At 40.1% G+C, this 18,345-nt stretch overlaps 1 protein-coding gene across 1 annotated transcript in view; it reads left to right on the forward strand.

Moving 5' to 3' along the window:
* The window catches only part of ITGA9 (integrin subunit alpha 9), a 496,852-nt gene that overhangs the window by 388,896 nt on the left and 89,611 nt on the right, over positions 1-18,345 (forward strand). Inside the window, exon 19 of the mRNA XM_063452059.1 lies at positions 17,211-17,297. Within this exon, the coding sequence (XP_063308129.1) occupies positions 17,211-17,297 (87 nt within the window). The remainder of the gene's footprint in view (positions 1-17,210; positions 17,298-18,345) is intronic.

Consider the following 18,345-nt stretch of genomic DNA (forward strand, 5'->3'; position numbering starts at 1 on the left):
GCATTTCTATATATAGGTAATTTGTTTCTAAACTACACTAGAGGTTAGAATGATGGAAAAGAGCAATGCAATGTTTTGTAGTCTATTGGCGGTTTGGTCTGATTGAAAGATGAGGGACTTTGTTTAAAAGACTGAAATAGATTCTGCAGCAAAACAGTATGTGTAGTTGGTGTCAATGGAGCTGACGAAAGCAGGGTGTGTCTGTAACATGTATTAATGAGATCATGGAATACAACAGGAAAAGTCTGTTTGAGGCCAAAGAAAATGCTGCTTTGGTAACTGGCTTTTTCAAGAAGGCGATCTCCTGAATGAGAAATATTGGATTGAAATAAACACTTCAATAGATACAGTAGATTGTGATTTTTATTTATTTTTCATAATAATAACAAAGTATAAATGCAATCAATCTGTAGGTGGATGTTGCTGATATAAAAGTAAATTAAGACACGAGTGAGGACTAACACGAAGGGCTAGTTATTGAGTTTCTCTAAGCTTTTTCTCGTTCTCAGAGTTCTCATAGTTTTTGTGCTACAAAATTATTTTTAATTTGTAAACAATTTTTTTTCTTTATTTGGTTTTAGAAAGCATATAATTCACAATTACATAAGAGAAGGGCATGAGAAAAATAAACAATGGTCAGAAACAATGTCCTATGTTAAAATTTGACACAGTAACAATAACAGTGATAATGGAATAGGGAATGTCAGCAGACACGATTTAAGATCTGAGTAAGTATCCAAAAGAAATAATAAACCATAAAATAAGCTTCCATCGTAAAGAAAAAGGAGGGGGCAAAGAATGCTTGCATGCCGTGATACTTCTCTTTAATAGCTGAATGAACAAAGTGGGGAAGTTAGGTTTAAAAAAGAGCAAGACTCCCCATGGAATTCAAGGGAAACCCCATCTGCTCTAAGTGCGTATGATACCAGTCAAGCATGTAAATTGAATTAAAAAATAAAGAGTGAAAAGACAGGAGAGTAAAGGAAGGCAGGGATAATCAGTTCACAGGAAATTAGAGAAAATTTTAAAAGGTAGAGAAGTTAAGAGACCAGATTAAAAAATAAAAATGATGGAAAGTCAGTAAATATAGTTGAGTATAAGAGGATAGAAGATATGGTTTTGGAGCGAAGATCCCACACTTTCTGATAGTGTTTCAAATTTGTCATGGACCAGGACCATGAGTTTGTGCATTTCAGCTACCTCTACAATTTTAGAAATGACCTTGTGTAGGTTTACTAGGTATCTCGCACAATTCTGCAGTCAACCTCCCTAGTAAAAAGGGTACGTTGTGCTCCTAATTTACTTTGTGCCCTTCTGAGTGTATCAACTTGTTATACAATAAAATAAAAATTATACCCAGGGACTGAGAGTCCCCTGGCCTTTGTCTTGGGAGGGGGTTAGGATTCTATTTGTGAGGGGGTTCATCATCTGAGTAGCACGTGTCAGGAAAGAATGTCCACTATTCATTCCAAGGAACATGAGAATCTCAAAGAAGCTTTTGAACCCTTCCCCTCATACATTTTAAAACATCCCCATTTCTCAGATCATGGGCTAGGGCAGGCAACCTTCAGAACTCCAGCTGTTGTGGACTACATCTCCCCTAAGATGTAGTCTAAAACATCTGGAGTGCCAAATGTGGCCTACCCTTTGGCTAGGAGCATGAGATAGGAAACATAAAAAAACACCTGCCAATTATTACAGTTATTATACCATTCAGTCATACCCAGCAGCAAATGCTTTAGAACAGTGCCACCAGTCTTGCCCTCCTGTGTAGTAGGAATTTTATTTCCAGGCATGGTCTGGTGTGGGACTATTTTATAAAGGTCAAAGTGTTGATTTGTTTATATGTGAACTTCAGTACACTAATTTGAAATCCAGTGATTGCTCTCATCTTTTCATATTTCATATAGTTTGGAATGCAGTGTAGCACCCTAGTCGGATTAAGGTATTTGTCTATACATCTTTGGGTAGAGTGCCAATTATTTGTTTTTAGTTGTTTTTTTTTGTGTGTGTGTGTGTATATATATATATATATATATATATATATATATATATATACAGTTGAGTATATATTTACACAAACAGTGGGCGGAGCCAATATCTACCTTAATATAATAATATTAACGGTAAATGACAGATAATGATCTAGAAAATAATGAGAAACAGAATACTGGTGCAGATTATTTCTTAATATATACAGTAAATGTCCAAGTAAGGAAAATACACCTACAAGGGGAGAGCCAAAATATCATTTGGCTCTAGTGCATTGCACCTTTGGATCCTTAGGGAGATCAACAGCCCTCTTCAATGAGTAATGTAGGTGAAGCTGGGAGTCTTCATAAGTAAAAGCAGGATACCACACAACATCAAAGTACTCCACATTTATGAAATAAATAAAACAAATAAGATGCAATAAAATGAAAACAAAATTACATAAAATATTCCAAACGTATAATAGTTCAAAACGCGTTTCGCCATATACTGGCTTCCTCGGTTGGTGGATAATTTGCTTTCTATGTCACAATCCTTATATACCCTTTGTTAATTCAGGAATTATTGGCATCTGTTTTTTCAGAGCATCACACTATGGGACACACGGTACGCTCCATTCATTTGCATCCTTACGCTATTATCTTTTTTTCATGGAGCGCATCTTGTGTTCCATTGCTCGCGTTACTTCCATCCTCTCCATGGAATGCGCCTTGCGTTCCACTGATTGGTTTTGTCGCTCCCCTTATTATGACATCCATTGGAGCATGCTGATGTTGCGTATGAAAGGCATATGCATTCCCCTTCCCATTTCAAGCCCCTCCCTCCCCCCCCCCCCAAAGGGTAAGGAATAAACAAATTACTAAAAAAAAAAAAAAAGTATTAACGCATAAATATACATTATTATTTTTAAACATGACATCATCAAATCAAATTTTAAAACCATATTGTCTATCCATAAAGAAGGGAGTGAGCAAATAGACACATATTTAACTTTAAAAAAATGGGACAATTCATGGGGAATGAGGGTGTTAAAATTAGAAATACATTTCATTTCTTCAATACCATTTTTTTTGTTAAAATCTCATTCCTCCGGTCTCTTTTTACCAACTTAAGTGCACAAAAAAAGAGACTGTGGAGCTTTTGGTTGTGATACATTTTAAAATGCTGGGAGACATTATATGCCTCCACACCTCTCTTAATATTTCTAATATGTTCTGAAATCCTGGTGTGGAGACATCGGATAGTTCTCCCAACATGGATGTAGCGTGACGCTCCAAAAACCCCCCATATGCCGGTAATTTGTGAATTGGCCAAACAAAAATGAATTTAAAGTATATACTCTATTTTACCAATAACATTAAAAATATATTGATATATAGATACAAAAAAAAATACCAAAATAATGTATTGCAGTCCCAGAGATGCGTTTTGCCAAGAGCGGCTTCCTCAATTCAGTGTAATATGCATACATGTATGTTTTTTTTTCATTTATTTTTTTGTTCAGCACTTTTCGTTTGACTACTTTGTAACAACCTACTTTGTCAATCAGTTAACATCACAAAGGCTCTCATGTGGTGAACCCAACTTTTTTACTATTTATGCTAAGTTTATCATTTTGTTCTTACTTAGTTGTCAGTTGACAAACCTGGGTTTAGCAGATATACCCTTTTTACTTTTTTCTATATTGTTGAATGAGTTTCTACTAAGGGAAAGGGCTCTTTCTACTGAGTAACTTCCTGATAGAAGAAAGGGTCAAGGACAACCCATAGTAATAGATCCAGAGTAAAATAAAAAACAGAAATTGCCTGTCTTATATTAATAAAATGTGTTAAATGACTCAAACACACTTTGAACTTCCAGTAATTTGGGAATCTTGTGGATTTTTAGTAACTGATGTCACACTCCCCTATTACAGTGTTTACATTGGGCAGGTTTGTTGAAAACGTACACTCATGCAACATGTTTTCCAAGTTCTGCCATTGGTCCCATAAACTCAGATTTCTTCTGCTAGAGGATTTTTGCTGCAATGCAGGGGGTAATTACTTACTTGGGTAGACATCCAAAAAAAGCCCTACAGATGACATCTTTTACAAGCAAGAAGCACAAAACACACAAATTACTATGATATCATGTTTAAGTCAATTCCCCAGTGCAAATTGTCTTGTGAAATCTATTCCATGTGTAAATGTGATGCAAAGGCCAGATTCTGTTGTTCATTATAGCATTACAAAACTCCTTTTCTCTTATCCATTCCATTTTGTGATTCATCTGCTTAACTATTTAGCTGCTGGAAACTCTAAGCATGCTTCATCAAAGGATGGCACACATTACAGTACACAAAGGAACGTAGAAACTTAAAAGAACCTTTAAAATTCCCGGGGGGCGTGGCCGGACCGTTGATGAGCCTAGACGTCTCGGTAGAGCTCCGCTATAACCGTGCCAATAGCTGACAAAAGCGACCTATATTGTCTTGAATTACCCCCCACAGGGCTTCCCAATATGGAGAAGAGGATTCCCAAAAAGCAAGGGAAAAGAGTCGCGGACTCTGGGGGCTCCGTCCTAGACCACTTCGCCACGCAGAGGCATGGTCGGACGGGAAGCCAAGATGGCGATGGGGGATCCCCGCGCACACTGCCTCGAGCCGACAAGGAGGCCCCATCCACGGATCAAGATACAGTGCTGGCCAAGCTGGCTGAAGTCAGGGCATTCCTAGCGGGTGAGATAGCTAAATCAACTGTTGTCCTCCAGGCAGATATAGGGGCCCTGGGTGAGCGCACTGCAATTTTGGAGGAGCGTATGAAGATCACCACACAAGCTCATAACGATGTGATTGAGCGGGTGAATCGTGTGTCAACCCATATGGTGGAAACTGACCTGGCGCTAGAAGACATGGCAAACCGGTCACGGAGGAATAACCTCCGCCTTCGGGGCCTCCCCGAGGAGAAAGAGGAAGACTTGCGGGAGATCCTGCTTTCCGTCTCCTTCCTAATATCCCAGAAGAGCAGTGGCACATAGAGAGGGTGCATAGAGCCCTCAGAACCCAGAAGGCGGACGCTAATACCCCGCGAGGCAATGAAAAAAAGCCGCGATGGACCGATACGGCACGAAGGAGCCGTGATTTCCCTATATCAAGATCTGGCACCATCCATGCTTCAACGACGGAGGGAGTGGCGGACGATAACGGAGGCCCTACGAGGAGCAGGCCTGGGGTTTTCCCTTCAAATTAATGATGTTCGGAGGAGACCGGGCGCATATACTGACACCGGGAGGCGACTCCCAACGTTTCTTTAGGAACCTTGGGTTACAACCACCTCCCGGGCTTCCAGATATCTCATTGTACCCAGATGATCTTTCACAGTTGCAGACCGAGTGGCGAGACGCAGGGGCGAGGGGCCATCGCTGATGCGCAGAGGGTATCGTATTATTCCTTCACCATACACGACCGTTTGCAGCCTTCTGAGAAAGTCTACAGTGGGGTGTCTTTATTGCATCACCTTTGGGTGGGGGCTGAGGGGATGGGATCCCTATGGGACATGGCGATATCCACCTTATATTTTTCATATGGTTGGGGAGCGGAGGTGGAGTCCCGATTTGGGTCTGAAGCCATTTAGTTACAGTTATATTTTTTCAGTTTTTCCCTAAGTTTTCTTACATTGCCATTCATGGAGGATGTGGTATTTATCATGGGGTGGGGGAGATTACTTCAGTTCCTGAACGTTTATGTCGACTGGATTGGGAGGGGTTTACCAGGGCCTGGGAATCTTGCTCCGATACAGCACGCCGGGATGTAGGGGCTTGTGTGAACCTGCTCCCTATGACGACTGAAGCTATCTTATTTTGACATTTATTTTTGAAGCAACACGACAGCTACGACCCAACTCCGCCTGTCCTAATATGCCCCAATATTGAGAGACACATGGGACAAATGTTTTCTCTTGGTCAGGGACCCGATTGAGCTCCTGGGGGTAAGATTGGCCCTATCGGTGACGCAATGGTATTGACCCTTCAACATGGCAGGTGTTGGGTCTGTGTACCCCTATGTAGCCCACCCCCTCCTTCTCCTTCCTTCCCCCCTCCCGTGTCCCCTACCCCCCCTTTCCCAGAACCCATAAGTTGATGCAAAAAAAAAACTTTAAAAGCTGATAGATTGAATCCGTTGCCTACCTCACTTATCCATGCAGACCAGGTGGGTTTCATTCAGGGCAGACAACTGTTTGAAAATACCAGGAGGAACATAGATCTGATTTGGAAACAGGCGACCTCAGAGACTCCTACGTTAGTGGTCTCCATCGATGCAGAAAAGGCCTTTGATAGGGTGCGGTGGCAATTTCTGTTTACGGTGTTGAAACACTTGGGTTTCCCGGACGAATTTATAACGACTACGAAAGCGATGTATCATGAAGTGCGGGCACAGGTGCAGATTACAGGAGCCCCATTGACACCATTTCGGCTATTTAACGGAACCAGACAGGGGTGCCCACTCTCTCTCCTCCTATTTGTTCTTGCATTGGAACCCTTAATGCAAGCGATAAGACAACATCCAGGGATTAGAGGAGTACGAGTGGGAGGCAGCGAATTCACCGTTTCGGCATACGCCGATGATGTCCTCCTCACCATCACTCTATGGCGGCACTGCAGGACGTGATAAAGGAATATGGAGCAGCATCTGGATATAAAGCTAACATGCAAAAGTCCAAAAAAGTTGAAATAGAATCCATGATGGTGGGATGGGACGTCCCCCAATTCACTATGTGGGTCTCGAAGGAATATAGGTCTACGATACGAGTGACTTGCCCGTCCATACTCAACTCACTTCACATATGGGATGAGAACAAACTCAAATATGGATTGGCAGCCTCCCCCTTTCCCCTGACTCCGATACTTCGGAACAGAGAATTTCAACCTGGAATGGCCCCTAGAGATTTTAGGAACTTGGAAAGAATAGGACTACAACGGATCCACCAACCACAATGGGCACTTTGTCCAATTTGAGGAACTCCAACAAGATTCCCACTTAACCCCGACGGATTTCTTTAGATATATTCAGATCCGGGATTTCGCTGGGAAACCACACATAAAGAAATCGGAAGAGAGGAGTGTATACCGCGCCTAGAGGTATTAGTATAGAAAATTATACATACATATATTCGATGGAAATTTTGACAGTAGATGGTAACCTCAAAATAAAAAGCAAAACATAATAGTGCAATACAGTAAATAAACAAAAAAGGTCAAATAAAGCTATACACAGTCCACTCACATGGGGATGAGCTATAACAGAGCTCAGCTGTGATGCGCCTGGACGGTATAATCCCCGTCTCGGGATATATGGTGGTATTGCTTCAGGGATTTTCCAAGGTGCAGTAGTGCGTAGATCATAAAATAAAAATATGGCAGCATATGGTGAAGTACGTACTGATAGAATAGTAACAAGTATAAAAGGTATTATACTTACAATTTCTAGAGCACAAAACCTGCTCTAGTATAAACAGCCTGGGTGGTATAATCCCCACCAGGGATATGCAGGATCCAGGGAGTAGAAGATAATAATAATAAAAATATATATAAAAGTAGGCTAAAAAAAGTACTTTAATATATAAAACAAACAGGTATAATAACAAGTATAGATAAAAGTCCACTTTACGCGTTTCGCCTCACAGGGCTTCTTCAGAAGACACACTTCTGAAGAAGCCCTGTGAGGCGAAACGCGTAAAGTGGACTTTTATCTATACTGTTTATTTACTGTATTGCACTATTATGTTTTGCTTTTTATTTTGAGGTTACCATCTACTGTCAAAATTTCCATCGAATATATGTATGTATAATTTTCTATACTAATACCTCTAGGCGCGGTATACACTCCTCTCTTCCGATTTCTATTTCACATACAAGGTTTTGGGAATCCTTGTTTTGTACACTGCTGCCTGCCCATCACTTACTATAGCGAGCGCCTATTACCCTTTGCTTTGTAACCACACATAAAGGTAGCAGCTCAGGAAAGGCTGACTTTCTATGAGAAATTATGCCTGGACGGAGTGGTCCCCAGGGGCATGATAACACTCATGTACGCCCACCTTAGCACGGAGAACAAAGAATGGGGACGGTTGACTTACACCCACCAGTGGGAGACGGATCTAGGGGAAGTTTTAGAAGGAGTGGAATGGCAAGAAATCTGGGAAGCGAATAAAAATGCCTCTATCTGTGTCACACTCCAGGAACAGACGTGGAAAACCATGTTCCGGTGGTATACCACTCCCATAAAACTGTATAAGATGCACAAGCTGGACACATATGACTGTTGGAGGGGCTGTGGAGCCCGGGGAACGTACCTCCACATGTGGTGGGAATGCCCGAAAATACATCGTTTTTGGAAGGCAGTTGAGGATTTATTGAAAAAGATATTTAACAAGCCCCTACTACTAGATCCATGGATATATTTATTGAATAGAACTCTCGATTGTTGGACCAAAAGAGAACAGAAACTGGTCCATAAAATAACTCTCAGTGCGAGACGTACAATAGCCACCGCGTGGCTCTCGCCTGAAGGTCCTGAGTTTACGGGAGTGATATCCAGGATCCGAGAATGTAGGATAATGGATGACCTAACAGCACGGGTGAGGGGGACGACAGCGACATTTCTGAAACTTTGGGAGCCATGGGACAGTAGCGTAGTGGGATCCACCGAAGACAGATAAAATAGAATACGAAAATACAGATGATTTAACAGTTAGTGCAGGGGGTCTCTGGTTGTCCTCCGTCGAAATGGGTCTCCCCCCGTCCCCTGGCCTTTGCTCCTCGCCTCCCCGAACCTGCACCCCATCTTTTTCTCTTAACTCTCACTACCTTTCCTGTTTTCTCCTGCTCTGATCCTTTTTTCTTACTTCCTGATTCCTAAGGGAAGGATTCCTCTCTTACTTATACTATTATTTTAAATTTTTTACTTGATTCTCCTCAGGCATGGTCAAAATAATGAAGGAACAAGGAGAGCTAGAGCTATCCGGTTAGATACCATTATAGGACTCCTATAGTTATGCTCACATTGCCTGATATATGTAAAACCCTCGATGGGAGACAAACATTAAAGATGTATTAAAAAGGTATCATAAGGGTCTTTTGAAACATATTCTGCATTCTATTGTAATACCAATGTTGGCTTCTGCGCAAGCTAAATGTTTCTGTACACTTGTTACTCCTGTCGAGTCGAAAAATAAAGAATTAAAAAAAAAAAGTGCATTCCTCAGCAAGGTCAGTACAAGATTTCCAAAGAACAATGGAATATCTTATTTGTAAATAAATTATCCATTAGACTACCAGTGGAATCACAATAACAGGATTTTTCACTTAAGAGGGAATTGTGGGGGATTCAATTAAATTTAAAATTCAAGGATAAAGTAGCTGAATTGGAAGGATAGTTGACAAGGAGAATTACTCAAATGCAGCTACTTTTGCCTTACATTTAAAATTCACGTTGAACTAATTTTGAAAATTATGATAAGTCTTACTTTAGTAAATAACCCTGTAATTCTTTAACATTTGCCTGTAGGCTTTAGCACCTTATGTGTTCTGGAAAATAATAGGAATTATCTGAACTCTAACTCTAAATCTAAAATAATGTTCTATATCTATGCTTCTAAAGTGTTTTTTTTTCTTATGTAAAAATGAGTTTAATAACGACAAGAGAGCCTTGTAATCGTATTCGTATGCTTAGATTTCATTTTACTCCTTTTTAGAGCTAAGCATTTAATTGGAGAAATGGTCTTCCATTTCGACCCCACAGAGAGACGTGTGGATAGAACAGAATGTTATTCTTGTTTCAGTGCCAGTTACAAGAGCAGGTCATGCAAGCCGCCCTCTCAAAAATATACAGTATGTTTAACCGTTTATCACACAGATGCATTTTATTTTACAATGCCTTTTATATCACACAACTAACATGATACAGGCTTGACTATGTAAACAAAATTATCGCTTCATGTTGATCATAAAGGGGTTTTGTGCACATGGGTGTTAGCTTGACAAAGGCCTCTGTACAGGCCGAAACATTGCATTTCTTCCAATAAAATTGCTTAATGATATACCCTCTGTGCCTGGGCCATACTTACTTTCTGACTTGATGTACAGGGGTTTTCTAGGTCCGTATATAAGAATGTGGCTTCCTTTCCTTGTGTGGATTATCTAATGCTTGAAAAAGGCCTCTGTGCAGGCTGAAACATTGCATTTCTTGTTCCAATAAAACTTCTTGATAATATATACCTGGTTTGCCTGGATCATACTTTTTTTCTGACTGGTCATAAAGTGTACAACTAAAGAATCTCTTCAAGAATTGGCCTCAAAGTTTTATATCATGAATAACAGACTCTCAGGGTTATTCACTAAATTCTGAATTTTGAGAATATAGTAATTCTGATCTTATTTTATGTTGTTTGTTAAATTACAAACTAACAGTCCCAGTTTCATCAGGACAGTCCTTAACACTATCTCCCCATTTAGAAAATGGATTGAAAAGGGTACCAATGATTCAAATGGCAAGTGATTATAACAATTCCACCCACCCAATGATGCATTTTCCAGCTAGTGTTGTTAAGGGAAGCCAGAGGTGGCTCTCTAATTAGGCGATTTAGGCAGCCGCCTAAGGCCCCGTGCAGACTGGGGCCTCACAGCCGCCTAAATCGCCTTAGGGCAGACTGATATGTCTGTGACCGAGGACCCGACACAGGAGGCTCCTCTCTTCAGTCTGCTCTGGGAGTAACGTACAGCCTCCGGTCTGCAGCTCTTCTGGGTGAGTGGCTGCAGACTGAGGTGTCTCGCAATCCCCAGCATATCAGAGCATTGCCGCAGGTTACCACGCAACGCTCTGATACTTCTGGAGATAGCAAGACACGTACTATGTGGTCTGCAACTCTGCACCCGACGGAGCTGCAGAATACCCACATTATACACAACCCCTAATTATTTTCACTTTGGTTGTGAGTGGGGGCCTCATGTTTGAGTTTGGCCTAAGGCCTCATAAAGTCTAGAGCCGCCACTGAGTGAAGCACTACATAACATTATGATTTTGGATTTCAATACCATCTTTATACTGACAATAACCGATTTACCTCTGCTCACCTGATCTCTCGCCTAGCCTCCTCAAACATGACACAAACTGCCTTTATTCTATCTATAACTGCATGCCTACCTGTTTTCTTACTTGTAAGCTTTCTAAAACTAAACTAGTAATTTAATTCCCTCAAATTGTCCTCCATCTATCTCCGTACATGACAATGCAACACCCAGCCCAGCCTCTTAAGCTTGCTGCCTTGGAGTTAATTTCAAATAAGGTCTCCCCATTTCTCCCCATATCTAGTCTGCCTCCAAGTGCTGTAACTATCTGCTCAAAATATTGCCCACAATTGCCCTTTTCTAATTTAAGATACAACTAGGTAACTCATATCCTCTTTACTCCACAAATACACCACAGTGCCAGTGTGGTGATAATTTTAAATACTTATCTCTGCCCAGTCTCCTGTATGAGTTTGCCTACTCAAACAAATTCTCAAGAGTATCCTGTGCTGCTAAATGAAAGCACTCGTTCAAGTTTTTCCGATAAATACTGAAGTGCCTTTGGTTGAAAGGCTCCTAAAAAGAACGACTCAGGTAGCCACATGTAACTTTACATATTTTTTTTAGAAGTAGATACATTAATGCTGAATATGGCTAGATAGCTCAGTTGGTTCATGTCTCATCTGTAGTACCTGTCAGGAGTTAGTTGCACTGATCTTGATAATAGGGGACATTTTTCCTGCTGAGGAACATCTAGCTCTTGGGAAACAGAGGAGGTAGAGAGCGAAGCCAGAATAAACTCAAGCTTTTCAAAAATGGTTTGATTTGGTATGAGTGAGGGAACCAGGGCTCTCCTGCAGCATAACCAATGCAGTGATCAGTAGCAGTTATGGTGCTTGGTGTGCCTTTAAAGCCTGAGGTATTAGGCTTAATTAATTGTGTGCTGTTCTCAATCTTATCAGTTAGACATTAACTTTAGCATGTGCCCTACCTACATGTGAGGTGAAATTGGGGTGCCTGGTCATTGATCTAACTGCACATGGAAAAGTCAAATATGGTAAAGCTTTACATACAATTCAAAAATTTCCCATGATTCCCTGCTCAGTCTGTTACTGCATGCTGAGATAATCTAGGAATAGTGAGAGTCCTGAACACCCAGAATATGGTTCAGTGCCGAGACTTTTATATCTCTATTATTTGAACATTAATAAAACGTTAATGAATTTGAACTTATTACATTCCCAATTCTGCCCACATGAGGGATTAGTAAATCGAAGGTAGAATTGTGGCTACAGTTTTCTACAGCAGCCACATAAAATTGACCATATATTGACTCAAACACAGACTTTATTCAGCATGTATTTGTACTAATATGTCGAAAACAAACCTTTACTTGTTAATTTATTATTGTATTTATTTATTCATTTTTAAAACGTTCAAACTTGGGTAATTTACCTCAAAACACCTCTGAAACAACATTGGGTAAAGTGAACTTGGATACAATCCCACTGCTGTTCTTTCCTTTGTGGAAGGATAGTGTATCTTTTTTCAGTTTTGGTCAATTACAGGAAAAACGTATAAATCACTCTAGCCTCTTTAATGATTGCCTGAATAATAGCTCTGGATATGGCAGATGATAGAACAGGACATTTCAACTAGAACTTATCTTCTTCCTCCCCGGAGCTTGCCCTTTCCTCTTCATGCTATGAGATTAAAGGCAAAATGAATCAGACACACCCTTGTGGACAGATGTGTAAATTAATCACTTAGCTAATCTTCAAAGAAAGGTCTTACTATAATATTTGTTTATGTCTGAGTTCAAATAGCTGGCTGTGTAATAATGAATATTAGCTGAGAGAGACAGGGTTGTTATGTTGTGTATTTACAGTTCCCTGCCTTTTGATTGGTATATGTAGTTTATGATTGATGATAAACTGTGTGTAGATTGTTCTCTTGTTTCACCTTAGTATTTATCTAGTATATATATATATATATATATATATATATATATATATCATATGTTTATGCAAATGTGTGCATAGCTGCAAATGAAAATGTTATGTTTCTACTGCAAGGGATTCTGGGTGGTCATTTGCAAATGAGTTCAACAAAGCATAACCTTTTTGCCTCATTATTCCATTTAAGCATGGATTCCTTGAAGTTTATGTCTGCTGTATAGTACAGCTTTGAAACACAACTCAGGGTGAGATTCAAAGTCAGTGAACCACACATGGACAGCTGTTTTGTTGTTAATGCAACTCATCAGCTTGAGGTTAGTTACTAGGTTGATATTAAGGCTTGGCATTAGTTGCACAAACCAAGAAAGTTATGGTTGGGGAAAAGGTGATTGAAAACCCCTTCCACCTGAAGTCATTGGATAGTCAATGCATTGCTCCGCAAGTAACACTAAGCCTCACTAGCAAGCCAGTAACCAACCTCATGCTGATGAGTTGCATAAAGTCCACAGTCAATACATTATTAAACACAAATCTGCAGGCACACAAAAAATAAGGCATTTCCCAGAGAAATCTCACATTTGCAGTGCTGTTTATATATATATATATATCACTAAATGTCAATTTCAAAGCTCACAAATGTAATTGTTTTTAAAAACACCTGAAAAATAGTGGGGATTATTTACAGTATATGATCATAAATTGCATAAGCCTGCCATAATACCAATGCACCCCATTTATGGCGGTTCTATTCTAGCAACCTAATGCCCACTTTTATTAGATTAACAAACTTACTTTGGAATCTAAAGCTGAATGTTGAGGAGAACACTAGAATGTTAGGAAGTCATGGTTGTATTCCTAATGCTATGGAGTTTCATTAAATAAAGACATATGTTGAATCCCGGCAGGGTTGACTCTGGCCTTCATCCTTCCGAGGTAGATAAAATGAGTACCATTAAATTGGGTAATAGTAATAACCCCTGGATGTTGGGCTAAGGTAACATCCCCAGGATGTACTTGAAAACCTGAGTAATCTGAATGTGCCTTTCCTGGCTAAATACTTTGTTATTATTAATATATGCAGTGGCGTACCTACCATGGTCGCAGGGGTTGCAGCTGCGACCAAGCTCCTCACTGCAGGGGGCCCGGCCGCAGCCACAACCCCTGCGACCGTGGGCCGCCTATAGGCTGCCTTCTCCGTGTTCCCCCTGTCATGGGGGGGCCCAAGGGGTGGCCCACTGGCCACCTAATGGAACCCCCGGCGGGCAGCAGAGTTCCTGTCAGACGCGGCGAGGGAGCTGTGTTCTTTCTGCTCTGCTCCCTCGTGCGCTGTTTGCTGATGCTGGGAGCTGGAATATGATGTCATCAGAAGACAGCCCACGAGGGAGAAGAGCAGAGAGAACACAGCTCCCTCGCCGCGTCTGACAGGAACTCTGCTGCCCGCCGCACTAAAGCCCCACTGGACCCCAGGGACAGATCCACGCCAGCTCTCCAGGTAGGGAGCCTGGGTGGACATTTAATATTAAGAATTTGTGTGTGTCTGTAAGTGTATGTGTGTATGTGTGTGTCTGTAAGTGTATGTGTTTGTCTGTAAGTGTATGTGTTTGTTTGTGAGTGTGTGTTTCTCAGTGTATGTGTGTGTGTGGTGTGTGTCTGTAAGTGTATGTGTGTCTCAGTGTGTGTATGTGTGTCTGTAAGTTTGTGTCTGTGTGTGTGTGTATACAAGTCTGAGTGTGTGTATATGAGTGTATGTGTGTGTGTGTGTGTGTCTCTATATGTGTCGCTATGTATGTCTGTATGTATGGGTCTCTGTGTGTATGTGTGTCGGTGTCTGTATGTAAGTGTCAGCATGTGGGGATGTGAAGGGTAGGAGGTAGCTGTATGGGGGGCCACAGGGCAATATTTGCACCTGGTTCCTGTGGTTTCTAGTTACACCTCTGATTATGGAGATATAACGGTTAGGCTCAAAGCTGCCTCAGAAGATTGCTGCCCATTTTTGCTCACCCAAGCATTATTCTACAGTAACTTAATGTGCATGAAGTCACTGACATTATTTTTCTCTGGCCACATCCCTCATCACCCTCTTTTCATACCTCTCAATGTTTGGAGGTGTGTGATAATTAGGGAATAGTGCAGCTGTAAATACAGAAATCTAAACAAACTTGGCGATAACTTGTATAATATAACCTTGTTATGAACTTAACTAGCACAATGTGTAGATGGAAAGTTTATCACAATTCTTTTTTTCTTATGACAGGTTTATTGATATATATTTTAACATGTCACATACCCTATATACAGTTATAGTATTGAAGGGTCTTATCAGAGTACATGTCATAAACTGTGAAAATAATTCAAATAATCCTATTGTCAACATACATTTTAATATCTGAAAGCAAGAACTGGAATAATTTTTAGGAATGGAAATGCATTATTTTAGATTTTTCTGAACATTTTCTGAAAAAAAGAATCCCCATGTATATATACATTTTTTTTTTGAATCCCCATGTATATATATGTGCATATGATGGTAATGCAGATAGTTTTCCCAACTTCCCCCCTTTGCAGATGTATATTATTATGTTTTGTGTTTGCCTGTATGATTTCCCATGTCATTTTGTATAATGCATTATATGGAGTTTGAAACCATAAGTTAAATGTAATGTTAAAGTCTGGTCCTTAAAGGAACACTATAGGGTCAGGAACACAAACATGTATTACTGACCCTATAGTGTTAAAACCACCATCTAGCCCCTTTGGTCCCTCCTTGCCCTCCCTAAATATAGTAAAATATTACTTATATACAAGTCTGCTGCTGCTGGCTCTGCCCCTGAGCTGCCTGCTTGTCAAAGGCTCAGGGGAGCCGAAACATTGTCTACATTTTTGTACTCCACAGTAAAGTCTACCTGCTGAATAAACTACAGGGTGTGCCCAAACCTACTTTTTTGTTCCACCAAATTTGTCTGGGCTGGGTCCCTCCCTGTTTTGGAGCATCCTAGTGGGAGTACTCTCTGAAAAATTGTGTGCAAGGTCCTCTGAAAATTCTACCTGATCTGCCTGCTTGGCTGACATCATCACATTGAAATGCATTGGATTGGCTGAGAGTGTTAAGAAGGCAGAGCCAGCAGAAGCCAAACACATCCCTGGCCAATCAGTATCTCCTCATAGAGATGCATTGAATCAGTGCATCTCTGTGAGGTAAGTTCAGTGTCTGCATAGAGAGGATGGAGACACTGAATGTCGCAGCACTGCCCCAGGAAGCACTTCTAGTAGCCATCTGAAGCATGGCCACTGGAGTTGTCCCTAGGCTGTAATGTAAATACTGCCTTTTCTCTGAAAAGACAATGTTTACTGCAAAAAAAGCCTAAAGAATTGATTATACTCACCAGAACCAATACAATAAGCTGTAGTAGTTCCTTTAAGACCTTTTTACCTTGCCTGATCCTTTCAGCGATTCCAGCAGCAGAGCTTTAGGACCTGCTTTCTGGCTTAGAGGTCCCAGGGACCTCTAAGCAGAAAGTTATGACACTAGTGCATTTGTAAAGACAGTATTGAGAGGCAGCAGAGACTGAGGGGCTGATAGCAGACGTGGTAGTTTCTGGGTAGTTTCTGGGTTCCCCGTAGAAGGCATGAATAATTCAATACTGCAGCACACTAAAGTAATTCAAATAAAGTAAATCCTTATTCAAGAGGTAAAAATAAATGGAAATACCCTATTATATACTGACAAAGTAATACCTCTTACCAAGAGTTACACATGTGCGTATAGACTCAACGCAAACATGTAACAAAAAGTAATTTAAAAAAAATTAATCCAAAGAGTAAATAGAGTCAAATGTTGCTGGTCTGAATACTTAGCTTTATCTTACATGTATGACATAACAGCATGATATCTCTCTTGTACTTATGGTCTTTCCTGGATAAGTGACGGCATCGTGGAACCATTCTGTATTTTAAGCTAGGGACAAGCCTACTCTGTTACTGTTACTAAATACCCTGCTATTTTCCCACCTCTTCCATGTAAATATATACATTAATTGTATGGCATTGAAAAGTGTTTTGAACCATTTTAAAATGGGTGGTTACTAGATGGATTTTAAAGGATGTTACAATGTTCCCCTGGACAAGTTCTGTATTTCTCATCCTACCAGTATGCTTTGGCCAAATTTACATTTCCAGATTTAAGTTTTCTGAACTACTACTATTTTTTCTCCAATGCAGGAGGAACAGGGCATTTCATGTGAGACAATTGAAGATGATTGTCTGAAGTGCAGTGTGGGATTTCCATTTATGAGGTCCAAAACTAAGGTAACAACAGATTTTGTTTACAGAGACCGTATTGCAATTTCTGCTGCTAAAGATCATTTTGATATTTGTTCATTATTGAACTTGCATGTTATGTATAAGAATATGAATGAACTTTCTACAAAGAAAATAAGATGTGAATTTGTATTTCCAGGGTTAAGCTTTTTGTACAGATAATGGTCTGTCCATAATTGTGGGAAATTGTGACACAAATTATAGATTGTAATTACTAGACTCATTTTCTATTTTGGCACAACTACTACAATGGTACTTTTTATGTGTCTGGACTAAGTTTGTTGAATTTATGCTATTAAGCAAAGTTTGGAAAAAAAATTCCAGCTCTGCAAAATAGGCCCTAAATTTGCACTTCTTCTCTCAATTGTTGCCCGTTTAGTAAAATAACTTCAGCTGTGTCTCACTTTCTTTATTTCACTAAAAAATGTTTATGCATTATTTTTGTGATTTACTAGCTCAACCAAGGCATAACTCTTCAAATCTAGATTCTTAAATGGTCTGTCTAAGCACCATAGCAACTTTGCATTATTGCAATTTTAATATAGCAGCGTACACTGCTCCTATTTTCTGTTAAGAGTGATTTTTTTCAAAGAAATGTTCCAACTATAAAACTGCCCCTTAGTTTGGACAGAGCAAATTCATTTTTAAATCCTTCTTTGATGCTTCAGATTTGTTCTTGATTGTTCATGTGTCATGTCTATAGTGCATGTACAAATAGGACATATTTTTGTCTTCTCCCAGAAGAGTGCATTTTCATAGCCATGGCAATGGGATGCATAGTAGTGTAACTGGGGATACATTGCTTACTCCATGATCCTCTGCTGCACAGAGGTCTGTGGGATAATTATTTCCATTTACCTGATTGGTGAAGCCTTTTTTTTTCTGGCGAGAGAGGCTGCAGTCAGTTTAATACACCTGTGCAGCTTTAGCTTTTTCATAGGTTTTAGTAGTTCTATTAACGTTTTCCATCATTGTCACACAACCTCTATATATGGCCATTTTTGATCGTTGTTTTCCTTTAAAGTTGGTACTTGGA

The sequence above is a fragment of the Pelobates fuscus genome, chromosome 4 (assembly GCF_036172605.1).
Source record: "Pelobates fuscus isolate aPelFus1 chromosome 4, aPelFus1.pri, whole genome shotgun sequence".
Lineage (NCBI taxonomy): Eukaryota > Metazoa > Chordata > Amphibia > Anura > Pelobatidae > Pelobates > Pelobates fuscus.